The sequence below is a fragment of the Rhinopithecus bieti genome, unplaced genomic scaffold (genome assembly GCF_001698545.2).
Source record: "Rhinopithecus bieti isolate Rb0 unplaced genomic scaffold, ASM169854v2 scaffold_7884, whole genome shotgun sequence".
NCBI classification, from domain to species: Eukaryota; Metazoa; Chordata; class Mammalia; order Primates; family Cercopithecidae; genus Rhinopithecus; species Rhinopithecus bieti.
In genome coordinates, this window is record NW_016806331.1 from 2,574,711 (window position 1) to 2,591,749 (window position 17,039).

Below are 17,039 nucleotides of genomic sequence, written 5' to 3' on the forward strand. Positions count from 1 at the left end.
AAGGTCTGTCTCAAGAAGCCTACAGTCTGATGGAAAAGGCTACATAAAAACAAATGCGGTAATATATCTAAAGGTGCAGCTTTAAATATAATTGTTGGCTGAGTGTGGTGACTCACACCTGTAACCCCAGCACTTTGGGAGGCCAAGGGAGGAGGATCACTTGAGGCCAGGAGTTTGAGACCAACCACGGCAACATAGCGAGACCCCTATCTCTACAAAAAATTTAAAAATTTAGCCAGTCATGGTGGTTCATGCCTGTAGTCCCAACTACTCAGGAGGCTGAGGTGGGAGGATCACCTCCTGAACTCAGGAGGTCAAGGCTGCAGTGAGCCGTGATCAGTGAGCCACTGCACTCCAGCCTGGGCAACAGAGTGAGACACTGCCTCAACAAACAAAGCAACCAACAAAAAACAAAAACAACAAAATAAATAAGTAAATTGTTACAGAAGCAAAGTTAGTAGCAATGCCTGTAGGCTTACTCTGGTGAAGGGAAAAGTGAAGATTGTTAGAAATAGGTACAGGAACAGCAGATAAAATGTGAGAAAATTAAAAGAGGAATAAGTTAATAAAATTAAAATCATATCACACATATTGGCTCACTTATTCTTCATAAAGAAATGGAATAACTAAGAAAGGCATGAAAAGAGTAGGAGGGAAAATTGGTAAACTTATTTTTTAAAAAAGCAAAACAGAAACAAAAGCATTTGAAAGAACTTCAAGCTACAGAAAAGGCTTTGAGGTGGCCTCTGGGTGTTATTTGGCCTAATATTGCTCAAGCCATGAAACTTTCTAAAATCTCCATGTGAATTTCTGGACTTTCATTCAGAGACTGACCTTGTCCCAGTTATCTTTGATAAAGGCTGTATGAAGATGTTTACTCTGTAAATAAACTAGGATACCACATAAAAGGTGATTGTCACAGCACAGCTCCTCTCTAAATAATTAAACCACCCAATTCAGGGATTGGTGATGAATAAACGTGTTAAAAAAATAGGTATACTGTACATTCTGTAATTCACCTCTAAGCTGCTTGAGGATAAATATTCATGTTACTTGTATCTAACTAGCATGATGCCTAGTTCAATGGCTACTTACATAGGATGTGGTTATTATACATATATATAATGTATAATATATATATATATATCTTTTTTTTTGAGATAGTCTCATTCTGTTGCCCATGCTGGAAGACAGTGGTGCCATCTTGGCTCACTGCAACCTCTGCCTCCTGGGTTCAAGTGATTCTCATGCTTCAGTCTCCCCAGTAGCTGGGACTACAGGGACACACCACCACAGCCGGCTAATTTTTTTGTATTTTTTGTAGAGACAGGGTTTCACCATGTTGGCCAGGCTGGCCTCAAACTCCTGACCTCAAGCGATTCACCCACCTCGGCCTCCCAAGTGCTGGGATGACGGGCATGAGCCACTGTGACTGGTGGCATGCTTATTTTAACAATTAAAACATTATGAAATGATTTCATATAAAAATGAAAAATAACCCTCCTCCCTTAAAGGCAAACACAATGAACATTTTAGTATATTTATATTCTTCCAAATTTGTATACATATATTTACACATTGTTGTTTTGATGGGATCATATTATATATATTGTTTTGCAACTGCTTTGGCACTTAGCATTTTTTCTTCAACAATTTTCTGTACTAGTAGATGTCATTTTACTTTTTTCACTCTTAATAATGCAGGGCTTGATAGTTGAATTTATTAATTTTATTTTGTTGGATATTTGGGACTTTATAATCAATGTTTGCCATTACAAACTATGCCTCAGACATCCATGCCTTTGTTGCTCTTGCAAGTACTTCTTTAAGCATCTATTTCTGAGGCTGGGCACAGTGGCTCACACCTGTAATCCTAGCACTTTGGGAGGCCAAGACGCATTGATTGCTTGAGCCCAGGTGTTGAAGACCAGCCTGGGCAACATGGAGAAACCCTGTCTTTACTTTTCAAAAGAAGACATACATGCGGCCAAGAAACATATGAAAAAAGGCTCAATATCACTGATTATTAGAGAAATGCAAATCAAAACCACAATGAGATATCATCTCCCACACTGGTCAGAATGACTATTATTAAAAAGTCAAAAGAAAGACAGATGTTGGCCGGGTTGTAGAGAGAAGGGAACACTTATACACTGTTGGTGGGAGTGTAAATTAGTTCAACCATTGTAGAAAGCAGTATGGCGATTCCTCAAAGAGCTCAAAGCAGAACTACCAGTTGACCCAGCAATCTCATTATTGTGTATATCCAGAGGAATAAAAATCATTCTACCATAAAGATGCATGAATGTGAATGTTCATTGAAGCACTATTCACAATAGCAAAGACAGAATCAACCTAAATGCCCATTAATGACAGATTGGATAAAGAAAATGTGATACATATATACCATGGAATACTGTGCATCCATAAAAAAGAATGAGATCATGTCTTTTGTGGGAACATGGACGGAGCTGGAGGCTGTCATCCTCAGCAAACTAACTCAGGAACAGAATATCAAATACCACATTTTCTCACTTATAAGTGGGAGTCACATGATGAGAACTTAACACAAGGAAGGAAACAGACACTGGGGTCTACCTGAGGGTGGAGGGTAGTAGGAAGGAGAAGAGCAGAAAGGGTAACTATTGGTTCCTGGGCTTAATTCCGGGGTGATGAAATAATCTGTACGGCAAACCCCCATGACATAAGTTTACCTATGTAACGAGCCTTCACATGCACCCCTAAACCTAAAATAAAAGTTAGAAAAAGAGAGAAACAGACCGGGCGTGGTGGCTCACGCCTATAATCCCAGCACTTTCGGAGGCCAAGGCGGGTGGATCACGAAGTAAGGAGATTGAGACCATCCTGGCTAACATGGTGAAACACCATCTCTACTAAAAAATACAAAAAAAATAGCCGGGCTTGGTGACAGGCACCTGTAGTCCCAGCTACTCGGGAGCCTGAGGCAGGAGAATGGCGTGACCCTGGGAGGTGGAGCTCCCAGTGAACTGAGATCGCGCCACTGCACTCCAGCCTGGATGACGGAGCCAGACTCTGTCTCAAAAAAAAAAAAAAGAGAGAAAGAAACCTCATCTTACAAAAAATAAAAAACTAGCTGGGCATGGTGGCACATGCCTATAGTCTCAGCTACTCAGGAGACTGAAGTGGGAAGATCACCTGAGCCTGGGGAGGTGGAGGCTGCAGTGAGCCATGATCACACCACTGCACTCCAGCCTGGATGACAGAGTGAGACCTTGTCTCAAAAAAAAAAAAAAAAAATTATTTCTATTAAGTGTCATCCTTAGAACTCATTTTTCTTGAATCCTAGTATACTCTTTTTCCTACTATACCTCTGCTTTTCAGGGTATCCTGAACATCTTAGTGGATGATTAATTTAAAACCTTTAAAAGCATTCTTTACTTGTGACATGTGCAATTGGCATTCATGTCTTAGGTGATGGTTTGCTTTCAGCCCGTGTCTTGTGCTTACTGACAGAAACCAGCCCAAACCATCTGTTATCTCTACCTGGCAACCTATAGGAGACATGGAAAGAGAAGAAGAACCAGATCTTTTTGTGGACAGCTCTTTTGCAAAGCCGTCGGGCCTGAATATTCAATCTGACATAATGAGGACCTACATTCACAAATTCTAAAGTTTTAAATATTTAAAAGAAATATTTTCTCAGAAACATAACTACGTTTCTTCAACTTGTGTCCTGGTGGAAGTTTTTTAAGGAGCAAGGAAGGAGTAATGAAGAGAGAGAAGCATGATTTATTATTAAGTGCTGTTGTGTAAATGCGTACTTCTAAAATATTGAAAATAATCTTGTTAATCTTACGGTTATACCACTTACAGTCTGCAATTTATGATTACACCATAAATTTGCTCTAAGAGGAATAAGTTTACAGAGTAAAAGTAAACTTCAATGAACCACTTTATAAGGCTTGTCAAAATAAGTGAGATTTTGTTCTACAAATCAGAAAAATATAGGTTTCACTTTACCCAGAATTGTGGAATGTCTTTTTAGGTGAATGCTTGTAATGAAGTTTATGAATTAAAGAAGAAAGTCATGGAAAGTCTGGAGGTAAGATTTCAGTTGCACAATTCAAACAATGATAAAATCAGATAATTTATATCTAAATACAGGGGTCATTATTTGCCTAGAATGTGACAGTGCACCACATACTAGTCTCTTTCTTTTTAAATTTATTTTATTTTATTTATTATTATTATTATACTTTAAGTTCTGGGATACATATGCAGAACATGCAGGTTTGTTACACAGGTATACATGTGCCATGGTGGTTTGCTGCATCATCAACCCGTCATCTACATTAGGTATTTCTCCTAATGCTATGCCCCCCCTTGTCCCGCACCCCTCGACAGGCCCCGGTGCATGGTGTTCCCCTCCCTGTGCCCATGTGTTCTCATTGTTCAACTCCCACTTATGAGTGAGAGCATGTGGTGTTTGGTTTTCTGTTCCTGTGTTAGTTTGCTGAGAATGATGGTTTCTAGTCTCAAGGCCTTCATCCTCCCCTTTGGCCTTCTGCTTGGGCCAACAGAACATTCACAATTCCAGTGTACTCCCAAGCTCTCACACCCCTGTGCTACTTCTACTTCTCATCCTGCCATCTGGTGCTTGCCCTTCGTGTCTACATATTACCCATTCTTCAAGGCTCAACTCACAGGTCATCTGTTCATCAAGACCTCTCCTAATTTCCATTACCTCAAAAAATAACTCCATCTTTGAACTCCTCCCACAAGATCTTACACATTGAGGTAAATGTGATTGCGCAAATGAGATAACGCAAGAATGAATGTATCAACCTGTCAGCTGCTCTGAGACTGACTCATCCCACCTATCTCGAGTAGATGTCCCTATCACCAAACCTCAGACACTCTCTGTTCCCACACCCTATTTGTTTTCTCTTTAGCGTGTATCCTAACATGTAATATAGAATGTATGTATGTGTTTAGCTGTTTATCACTTGCCCCCGGCCCCGGTAATAGATTACATTCTTTGTCTATTTTGTTAACACTGTATCCGAGAACCTGTTAGCAGTAGTCACCCAATAAATATGCTTTGCATAGATGAATGAATTGAGTAGAGGAATTCAGTACAAGGACATCTTCCTACATTGATAATCTAGTGGTTAAAGATTAGCAGGTGGGTTTCATTTAGTTTTCTACCGTGGTGCTACTTTACACTGTGAATGTGTAAGTCTCCTTCTATTCAAGATGCACCTGCCAATGATCTGTTCATGGGATGTACGTGTGATTTCTAATGTGGGCCCCCAAGGTGATCCAGAGGAAAGCACTCTGCATTATCTATAGTAAGACTTGGAGACATTTAGAATTTTCTTTAAGGTACTCGATTGGTCTTTTTTTTCAGGACCTTTGCAAGAACGTGGAACTGCTGAGTGCAAAGCTGAGGATGTATCAAATGGAGGGAGAGGACACCGACTCTCACAGTTCTGAAGAAACAGATATGGAAGAGATGGAGACCCTGCTTCCTCAGGCCCCAGCATCCTTTTTAGTGCAGAACTCTCCTCCTCCCAATGCAGCGTGATAAGTCAGAGCAAGGGGCCATTCAGGGCTGGATGACGGCCCCAAAATGTATGGATTATGCTCGGATTGATTTTGTTCAAGTGTTAACTAAAATGTTTTGTTTTATTTTCTTTTGTAAATTATCTATGTTATTTAAAAGTCTATATGTTCATTGGAGTCATAGGATTTTTCTTATTTAGATAAAGATCTATTGGATTTGATATATAGATATAGATTGCTTTCTTATTGCTTTAGATAAATCTAAAGATTTATCTTTAGATAAATATTTCTAAATATAGATAGATAGATCTTCATAATCAAAGATATATGACCAAAGACCTCTTGTGGGTGGCTATTAATGTTAATTACATTTTAGTTAGTCTGTTCCTTTTGCCTGAAAACTCTTTCAAACAACATTAAGTCAATACTTTAATTTTAAATTTTCTTCCATGGTGGCTGCAAATACAGAGAAGCTTCTCTATATATCTCTATAGAGATAGAGAGCCTTATCTATGTATAGAGAGATATAGGTTTATTTCTATCTACATATCTATAGATAGATCTATAAAATCTATCTATATCTATCTAAAATCTTAAAAAATGGTATCTATACATGATGAGGCAACCGCCTCCACCAAAAGAACATAACTGATAAGAAATTTGAAAAGTTTTGTTTGCTGGGCAGGATGTCTTACCCTTGGACAGTATTGGAAACACACTACCAGCAAATTCTGGCTCTTTGGATCCTGTTCAGGAGATGCCACACCATCATTTATACCCTGAGAAGTAATTTCCTCTAAGAAAACATTTTTGATTCTTTATCTCTAACCACCAACCCAGGTAGAATCTCAGCTCTGTCTTCTATCAAGTCCTTTGCCCATTTTAAAGAATTGGGTTATTCTTTTTTTTTGCTGTTGAGTTGTAAAAGTTTATGTGCACACCTTGCACATAATCCTGTCAGAGAGCCCATGGCATGTTATTGAAATTAAATTGTTTCACATCTGTCTTCTCCTAATAATCCAAGGGATATACAAAAGCACGAATCTTGTCTTCGTAGTTTGGGGACTTGATGTATACAAGATGCTCATAATGCTCAAAGAGATGCATGCAGGCCACCTCGTGTTGACCATCATAGGAGAGAGCCTGTGCTGCCTCTTTGAATTTGCAGGATATGCTGTGCTCAGGTTAAACCATGTAGGACATTAGGGGACCCAGTTTGACATGCATATTGCTCACCTGCAAGATAAATTTCCAGCTTATCTAACAGTTTCACCTCCTGTTGGAAATCTTCAGGCCTTTTATAAGGAATCTAAGAATCTAAGTTTGCTACTGAGTTTTTATAAGAATCTAAGTTTGCTACTGAGGAGGAATTTAAGAAATGAGCATATCAGTGTGGCATTCTGTTCCAGAGTAAAACCCAGATATTATAAAACTTGAAAGTTTATCTGTGATATCTCCTGCCAATAGTTTAGTAAAATCTGTGATGCTCTGGACATCTCTTTAATAGAAAAAGAGTAATCCTTCTATCAAGATAGGATGAATGATGTAAAGGAATTTGATGATAGAGGATTTGTCCAAGTGGATGATGGCAGAAAGTTTGTGTTGGTCCCAGGATGTACCATTAACCATGGTAAAATCAGATGGAGGCTGGGTGTGGTGGCTCATGCCTATAATCCAAGCACTTTGGCAGACTGAGGCAGGTGGATCACTTGAGCCCCAGGAGTTTGAGACCAGCCTGGGCAGCATGGTGAAAACTTGTATCTACAAAAAAAAAAAAATCAGTGACGTGTGCCTGTACTTTTATCTACCGGGGCAGCTGAGGTGGGATTATCACCTGAGCCCAGGGAAGTCGAGGCTGTGGTGAGCCTCGAGATCGTGCCACTGCACTCCAGCTTGCACAACAGAGTGAGACCTGGTCTCAAAAAAAAAAAAAAAAAAAAAAAAATTCAGATGGTGGTTATAACTATGATGCATCTGATCTGGCTGCTCTTAAGAAAAACTGTTTGAGGAAAAAGCAGATATGGCAGATATGGTTATCTCTGGGTGAACAGTGGACAATCTCTGCACTTCCAAAAAATATTTGCTGCTGCTCAAAAGATTGGTTGGTATCACCCTAAAGTAACTCAAGTCTCCTATGCTGGATTTGATGTGTTGCTAGGGGAAGACAAGAAGTTTGATATAGTTCAGATGAAAGAGTTCATCTCATAGAACTGGAATAAGGACTAAAGTGATCCATGAACACATTGAAAGAAAAAGTAAGAGACAAGGTCTTAACTGCAGAGGAATTGAAGGCTGCTTAGACATCTGTTGCTTATGGCTATATCAAGTAAACTGAACTTTCTCATAACCGGTTGAGTGACAATATCTTCTCATTTGACAAAATGCTAGATGATAGAGGAAATACAGCTGCTTACTTTTTGCATGGTTTCACTAGAATCTGGCCACTATTGATGAACAGATGCTCTAAAAAGCTGCTTGACGGACCAAGATTATTTTGCACCATGAGAAGGAATGGAAACTAGGCCGGTGCATTTTATGGCTCCCTGAGATACTGCAAAAAATTTTAGATGACTTACTTCTGCACACTCTTGTGGTTCTATATATGAGCAGTCAACTACTTTCACAGAGTTCTATGATAGCTGTTATTGTGTGGAGAAAGATTGACAAGACTGGAGAGGTATTTAAGGTGAACATGTGGTGTATGCTGCTGTGTGAAGCAGTAGATGCTGTCATGGCCAAGGGGTTCAATATCCCAGGACTAAAACCTGTCCAAAGGCTGTAATCCTGCTTAGGTTGGAACAGTGTATGTTTTTACCACAGTGGTCTCTAGCATTGTTTGCTTTTTTTTTTTATAACCATGATATGAACACAAGAACATTTGCCAATTGTGAAAAAAAAATAACTCTTACAACTCAACAACAAACAGATAAACAACCCAGTTTGAAAAACAGGCAAATGACTTGGATACACATTTCTTCAAAGAAGGCACACAAATGGTCAACAAGCACATGAAAAGATGTTCACCATCATTGGTCATTAAAAAAACGTAAATCAAAACCACAGTGAACCACAGTGGGATACCACTTAACATCCAGTAAGATGACTACAGTAAAAAAGACAGACAATAACTAGCACTGGAGAGGATGTGGAGAAATTGGAACCCTCATATATCACTGGTGTGATTGTGAAATGGTGCAACCACTTTTGAAAACAATTTGGCAGTTTCTAAAACAGTTAAATATAGAATTACCATATGATTCCACAATTCTACTCTTGGGTGTATACTCAAAAGAATTGAAGATGTATGTCCACACAAAAACCTGTACACAAATGTTCATGGCAGCATTATTCATAATAGCCAAAAAGTAGAAACAATCCAAATGTCCGTTAATTGATGAATGGAAAAACAAAATACGGTGTAGCCACACAACGAAGTATTATTCAGCTGCAAAAAAGAATGATGTACTGATACATACCACAACGTGATCTTAGAAAACATTATGCTCAGTGAAAGACAGCCAGGCACAGAGGGATATCCAAATGATTCCATTTATATGCATGTTCAAAGTAGGAAAATCCATATAGATTCAAAGTAGATTCATGGTTGCCAGGCACAGAGTGTTGGGGAATAGCGAGGTGGTGACTGCTCCAGGGAATGGGGTTTCTTTTTGAGGTGACAAAAATTTCCTGGAATTAGATAGTGGTGATGGCTGCACAGCCTTGTGAATAAACCAAAAGCCTCTGGATTGTACAATGTATAGGGTGAATTTTATAGTATGCGACTAATAACTCAGAACCAACCAACCAGACAAATAGGTAAATAGGTGAATGCCTTTCACTTATTGCTTTATTGGGTTATATGGGAGGATTATAATCAGGTTGAATTGCTCATCTTTTTCTCACATGATTACATTCTAGTTAAGATTGCCCGAAATTTTGCCCAATCTCTTGTTAGAGAACTGGAAACATGTTGGTTTAACTACAGCATATTTGTACACTAACATTTTGCGGAATTTTGCCTTATGGATTAATTCAACCATTATGAATTGATTTTTGCTGGTTTTAGCTTCACAAGGTGGCCTTTTATTGATAATGTCCCCAGTCCTTCAGTTCCCTTTATGGTCATCCCCTATGTGCTGACCATAAATAATGTGGAAATATTGGAAAAGATCAAAGGTTTTACACATAGCAAGGTTTGAAAATTAAATAAATAGTATTCAAAAGTTAAAAGAATATTTTTTTCTTTACCAAAGATGTCTAAAATAAATAAAATTATTAGTGACACATGTTTTGGTTCTGTACAGGTGATATGAAAACCTTATTTTAATTTAGTTACCTATTGATTTTTTTCCAAACAAATTCTGGACCTTTTAAAATGAAATATCATTGCTTAGTAAATACAGAATTTAAATTTTAAAATTGTATTGATTTAAATCAAATGATTCATTAGTGTCGCAGAAATAAATAGCAAATTTAACTGTACGGCATGAAGAGTATTTAGCTGTATGACATGAAAAACTAGATAAGTAGACCTCTAAACATAAGGAATATAAATTATAACTAAAAACTAAGACAAATAAAAGAATGAAAGAATAAATGGAAGAAAGGAAAAAAGATTAAAAAAATTCTGGTTATATTTGGGTGATGATTATAGTTTCTTCATTTCTCTGTTTTCCAAATTATCTTTGCTTTAGAAAATTTGTTTTACTTTCCAAAAACTTAATGTCAAAATGTGTTTCTTTGAAAAGGCCATAGTTTAGTATTTCCAAAGATGACTGTTTTTTTAATTTAGGAAGAACAGTGTTTATTTACTAGGTATGTCTTTGTAGTGAGTTGTTTTTCTTTTCATAAGAGAGAACAAATCTGCCTTTGGTGCTCCTTGAAGGCAGGACACATCTGCTTCCTGTTATCAGCTCTCTAAGCCTTTCCTAATACAGTATCTTAAGAATATTGGCTCTTTAATAAATGTGTGAAGTGAAAGCAATTATGTGTGTAACTGCCAAGTGATAGCCAGTGGGTATAATAGCAAGAAACTTGGCTCTGGTTTATAAAACCACTGAGTTAGGTCACAAAATCGATCCATGGCTAGCTTTATGCTCTAGATTTTCTCTTCTGATGTATTATAGATGGTAATTATCTCAGGTCATTGAATTATCTATGACATTTCTTCTTTGTGTTCTTCTAGATTTTCTACCCTAATCATATATTACATTTATAACTACAAAATAATAATGGAAGGACTTAGAATCATATAAATAAAATATGTCATAGTTGTAACCCAGAAGGAGGGGTCCTCAAGGATTTTAAAACGCTTCTATTACTTTACAAATAAAAGTCTGGTGCCAGGACAAAAAGAGCTCTGAATTCCCTTTATCACATTACACTTTGTGTCCTGTGGATAATCTAACTGCCTGTGCCTTTATCTGCTCAAAAAGAGACATCATATACCTCATGAGTGAGGTAAAGATTGCAATAACCTGCTAGGATGTGAGAAAGACATTTCAAATGAAAGAACCCCACGATATCCAGGGGTTTTATTGTTTCATGGCTATAGGATCTTGAAATTCCAATGCCAGACCTAGCATGGACATAAGTAAGTGTTCCTCCATTCCAAGTTGCTGCTTTTACAAATGTAAACTGAAGTCAAGGGAAAATTACTTAGTTGAAGTTTTAGCGCTACCTGGGTGGAGGTGCCAGCAGCCTATCAACGTGATTATTTTCAGAATTTGGTTAACACAGATGTTTTCTCTCTTTGTAGGAAATGTGCCCTGAGGATTTTCATCATGTTTTATGTCCTCACCGTCACTGGACTTTTATGTTACATATTATTTTTTGGTGCTACATTTCTCTTTGAAAGGGTGCTTCTGAGAATGCTTGGGTGCCACACCACATGGGACCTATGGGAGATGATAGAGCCTTTCTTGAATTCGGAAGTGGAAGCCTTGTTACCCTCCTAAAGATACAGAAGTTACTGTCACCCTACTGGCTTTCTCCCCAGTAAAGATTGTGGCTGTTCCTGTATTGTGGTGGCTAACTTATTTTTCAAAAAATACTGTACAAAGTTTTTGTAAAGAACATTGTAATTACACAGAAGTTGATTGATCCTGGAAAAAAAATGAAAACAGCTTATCTTTACCCTTATGAGTCACAATGCCTTCTTGAATCATTCCACAGTTTGTTGACAACATTTTCTTCAAATTACTAGCCTTCCTTCTCCCCCAATATGGGGTACATTGAGACGGCAAAGTATCTCCCGTGGTTATCTTCTCCATTTTGACCTCTGATGTCTCAAAAAAGAAAGCATAAAATTCTTTCCCCTCCACTGTATCCAATTTTACTTCAATTGAATTGGAGCCCTATTTTGGAGATAGTTGGCATTTCTTGGATTTTCTCCTTAACATTTATTTCTACTTTTGATAATAGCACCCGAAGTTTGCTTTGAATGAACTATCCCCAGCGGGCCTAATTATAGGCGGTCTTTCAGTCAGTGTCCCCTGTCTTCTTATTAATAAGAAGTGGAAATAGGTTACATCAGACACTCTCTATAAGTGAGAATTTTAAGAAGAATCACACAAAAGAAGGAAATGATTGGAACTTTGATTTTGTAAACCACTCCATATCTTTTTCTACTTAAATTAGCCAGACTGGTTCTGCTGCTTACAATCAAAGGAAGTCTAACTGATACAGTAGAGAATTTTGAATGTCAGACTAGAGTGTTTTATCCCTAACTTTGTAGGTAATGGGAAAATGCTAACATTTATTTTAATACAAAATAGTTATAATTAAAATGTGCAAAAGTAATATTGAATAGAACCATAAAGAATAAATTAGAGTAGGAGGGCAGATGGAGTGCAAGAGTGGTTCATTCAGTGGTACAGGTGGGCCAAAGAGGTGGAGATGGAAATGCAAAGACCGTGAATGAAGCAGACATTATGAGGTTGAATTTTATGGTATTTGGTTGTGTAATGGACGAGGAGTTGGAAGGCTGGTGGCCAAGAGATATGGAATGAGGTCCCAGTTCTCCTCATATTTGACTGGATCTTGAGGATGAATAATATTTTCATGGCAGAGATGACAAGAAGGCATTTCAGAGAAAAGAAAAACCATGAGTAAAATTTAGAAGCCAGGAATATGAGACAAAGTTAGGAAAGCCGGTACAGCATAGAACTCACCATACCAGTTTGTACAGTCTTTAGAAACAAACACTATGCCTCGTTCATGTTTCTGGTCTCTGGAATAGTGATTCACAAATGCTGGCCCATTGATTGGATGCACCGGAATCTCTTGGGGAGCTTTCTACATTAGAGACTTCCCCCATTCCCAGATATTTGGATTCACTAGAGCTAATGCAGGATCCAGGAACTTTATTTATTTGAGACAGAGTTTCACTCTTGTCACCCAGGCTGGAGTGCAGTGGCGTGATCTCAGCTCATTGCAACCTCCACCTCCCAGGTTCAAGTGATTTTCCTGCCTCAGCCTCTGGAGTAGGTAGGATTACAGGCGCGCACCACCATGCCCAGTTAATTTTGTATTTTTAGTAGAAACAGAGTTTCACCATGTTGGCCAGACTGGTTTCGAACTCCTGACCTCAGGTGATCTGCCTTCCTTGGCCTCCCAAAGTGCTGGGATTACAGGCGTGAGCCACCATGCCCAGTCCAGGATCTTTATTTTTAAAAATAAAAATTCAAATTGGGTAACCAATGCCTTGATACACTGTAGGAAAATGCAGTGCACATAGTTTGTATGGACTTGATAAATACCCGTTGAAGTAAATTAAACTATGTGGTTCTTATCTTTGCAGCCTCCCTATCACCTCGCCTCAGTGCTATATTCAGTATTTATCTGTTCAATAATTTCAATCACAGCCATTTTCCAATGCCCCATCTTCCCACACCCTTGAAATAATTTTCAACCCCTTTACTATCTTATTTTATGTTCCAGCAATCACTGGGCCATGCCAATTTCTTCTACAGATATTTTCTTAGATCAGCCCTGTTATTTGCATTTTTATTGTTACCATTTTTAATAGGTCTTGCCATAGAGATGGATCACTGTTGGCTTAATCCAGCCTGTTGTTTCTACTTCCGTGGATTGCCATTATGTACACAGCTGCTGAAAAGAATGGACTCCAATCATCACTTTTATCTTGATACTCTGTAGCCAGAAAACTAGGCATATTGGTTGCCAGAAATATGCAATTTGTTTTCAAGTGGTTCTCAAACTGTGATATTTAACAGAATTCTAAAAAGAGGCATTTAATTATACATTTGTCTCAACATCACCTCCAGAAGTTCTGATTCTTTAAATCTGGAATGAATCTCTGATACCCTGTATTTTAATAGATTGCCCTAACAATTCTTATGGCTCAAAGTTTAAGAACACCATGCTCTATGGGCAAAAGATACCTGGGATTACAGATTAGCTGAGATCCCATACAAGGTTAATCAAGGTTCTTTGGGAGCAGGGTAAAAGGGTGAGCATGAAGGAAGTTCCAGGACACACAGAAAGGCAAAAAGCCAAAAGCTCTGGGAGCAATGACTAATATATTCTAAAGGTCTCGTGATAGGGACTATGCTGACAGATCTTAAAAAGTCACAGTTATCTTGTTTACAGATACAAGGACTATTCAGACAAATTTATAGACAGAACTTGGTGTATGGTTTTTATAATCATCAGGTAAGTTCCCATAACTAGAAACAGTACTGGCTGATTTACCTGTAAATCCCAAAAAGAAGTAGTGAGTTTAATAAAGCTTAAAATCTTGTGATAGTCACATAACACTAATGACAAAGTAAGTTAGAGAACTAGATTGTTTTAAAGAATAAATATTTTACTAACTTCCAAGACAAATTCAATTAGGATTTTGACTAAGATGGAATACTTTTCCCTGGGGGATGAATATCTTTGAAGTGGGAATGGTACTATTTTCACATAAATTTGTTTTCAATTCGTCAGCATCTCAAGCTGGAAAGCTGGAAGTCACAGTACTCTATTGAGAGAGGGAAACATTTAGTAAAGTACTGAAATATTAAGAGGGTATGAATGTCTATATGTGGTAATTCAGCTAACTGCTTTTTGTTGGTCAGGTCAGGTTTTATTTCAGATATTTTAATGCCATATTCAATTGAGCCAACTGCTGTACTCTAAACCATTTGCTAAAAATGTCTGAATCACTGCATAAATATGGTTTTGGTTTTGGACTAAGAGGAAAGAACACGAGTTTCACAAAATCTCCATTTTCATGTTTTAGGTGAAGACAGCTATGCTGTAGAGAAAGGAGCTTTTAACTTGGATTTAAAGTTGGGTTCAAGACATGATCCACTGTCAACTGTGTTTGGATGGGATCAGCTAATCTCTCTCCCTGGAAGGGGATCCAAGCAACCATTCCCCATCTGCTGAGAGTTCATAGCTAAGACCCTACCTTGGACTTGGCCTTAGTCAAAGACAGTTGTCTCACCTAAGGTTCCTCTCCTTCCCTAAGGGTGGTCTGCATCCAATGCCTAACCCAGGGTACCTTTTTAGAGGGCCATCCTAGCCACAGAGCTCCTGGTGGGGTCAGCTGAGGCCTCTAGTGCAATTGTATCACATTTCATCTCCATCTGCCCAATTGTGCTTCTACCGTCCCCTCCACATGTGTCCACCCTGTGAGTGTCCCCCAGTAAACCTATATGCAAGTCTTTGTCTCAGAGTCCTTTCCCCAGAGAACATTACCTGAGACACTTGTGGAAATAAAGACCAGTCAAATGAGAAGAAGCAGAGGCTGTTTATTCAGAGCTTGCAATAGCAAAGGAATCCATCAGTTGCATTTTGGCAGAGACTCAAAGGTAGGCAGAGGAGTGGTAAAGCATTAGAGTGGAAAAAAGGGAAGGTTGGATACGCCCTGATTGGGACATCCCAGGTGATTGATTACGGGGTGCATATTTGACTTACTCTAGTTGATCCTATGTTGGAAGCAGGGACAAAAATTAGGGGAGCTGCCAGTTATTCCTCACGATTTTGTTTACACCTATATAAATTGAGAAAAATAATACCTGCCTCATGAGATTGCTGGATTAAAGAACCTGATGTTTAACAGGTTTTGAGTATTATTATTATTATTACCATGAATAATATTTTTAAACATGTGAGATTGCCTTAATTAAGAACTTTGGGTTTGACCTAATAGTGAAGAAATGAATTTGAATACACTTTCTGATATATCTTAAAGTAAAAATAAGTGAACCACAAATCACGAAGTCTTGCTTGACTCCTTCCTTTTTCATATTCCACTCTCAGTCTGTCAGGAAATCTTGTTGCTTAAAACACATGCAGAATTCAACTGCTTCTCACCACCTCCCTGATACCAACCGCCTTTGCATGTCACCATTGTTGCAAAAACCAACCAACTTTCTCTTCGTTCTCCTGATTCCACCCTTGCCCACATATAATTCAGCAGTCAGAGTGACACTGTTTTATAATGCAGGTCAAATCATGTGACCTTTCTGCTCCAAACCCCTTCAGTGGTTTTCCACTTCTGTCAAAGGAAATGCCAAAGTCCTTTCAACTACCTGTATTTGGCCACTGCCTTCTGTTAGCTCTGTAACCTCAACCTATTCTATTTGTCCTCTCAATCACACTTCTCAAGTTCCATTGTTCATCTTGCTGTTCCTGGAACACATCAGGCACACTCTGGTCTCCAGGGCTTTGCCCGGGCCAGCCCCTCTGCCTGGAAGTCTCTTCTCCATGGCTTACTCCCACAGTGACTTCAAAGCTTGGCTCAAAGGTTATCTTCTTGGCTCTAATAAAAAAGACAAATAATCGTAAGTGTTGGTGAGGATGTGCAGAAATTAGAATCCTATTATATTACTGGTGGGAATGTAAATAATAGAGCCACTTTGGAAAACACTTACTCAAAAAATTAAATATAGAGTTACCATATACCTTCAGCAATTCCACGCCTAGGTGTATATCCAAAAGAATTGAAAATATATATCCACATAAAAACTTGTATGTGAATGTTCATAGAGCAGCATTCATTATGGTCAAAAAGTACAAACAATTCAAATATCCGTCAACTGATGAATAAACAAAATATGGTGAACTGATGCAATAGAGTTATTATTCAACCACAAAAAAGAACAAAGTATTGATACATGCTACAACATGGGTGACCTTGGAAAACATTATGTAAAGTGAAAGAAACCAGACACAAAGGTCGACATATTGAGTGATTCCATTTATATAAATGTCTAGAATATGCAAATCCATAGAGACAAGGCAGATTAACGGCTGTCAGAGGTCGGGAGGAGTGACTACAAATTGGTTTGGAGTTTCTTTTTGGAATAATGAACATGTTCTGAAATTTGATGCTGTTGATGGTTGTACAACATTGTGACTACACTAAAAACCACAGAACTGTACACTTTAAAATGGTGAATTTTTAAATGTCATCTTCTTAATAAGGCCCGTATAACCTTCATGTTTAAAATTGCATTCCTCCCATCCCCACCCCA

The 17,039-nt window shown here is 38.3% G+C and overlaps 1 protein-coding gene and 1 pseudogene across 4 annotated transcripts in view; both read left to right on the forward strand.

Moving 5' to 3' along the window:
- The window catches only part of SMCO2 (single-pass membrane protein with coiled-coil domains 2), a 33,493-nt gene extending 21,927 nt beyond the window's left edge, over positions 1-11,566 (forward strand). For 3 of the 4 annotated variants that reach the window (XM_017875667.1, XM_017875669.1, XM_017875668.1), the window contains exons 6-8: positions 4,028-4,084; positions 5,393-5,616; positions 11,306-11,566. In XM_017875667.1, the coding sequence (XP_017731156.1) occupies positions 4,028-4,084; positions 5,393-5,569 (234 nt within the window). In that variant the 3' untranslated portion in view covers positions 5,570-5,616; positions 11,306-11,566. The remainder of the gene's footprint in view (positions 1-4,027; positions 4,085-5,392; positions 5,617-11,305) is intronic. The other variant, XM_017875670.1, reaches the window with a different exon arrangement.
- Positions 6,649-8,329, forward strand: LOC108531987 (arginine--tRNA ligase, cytoplasmic-like; annotated as a pseudogene).
- Positions 11,567-17,039: the final 5,473 nt, after the last annotated feature.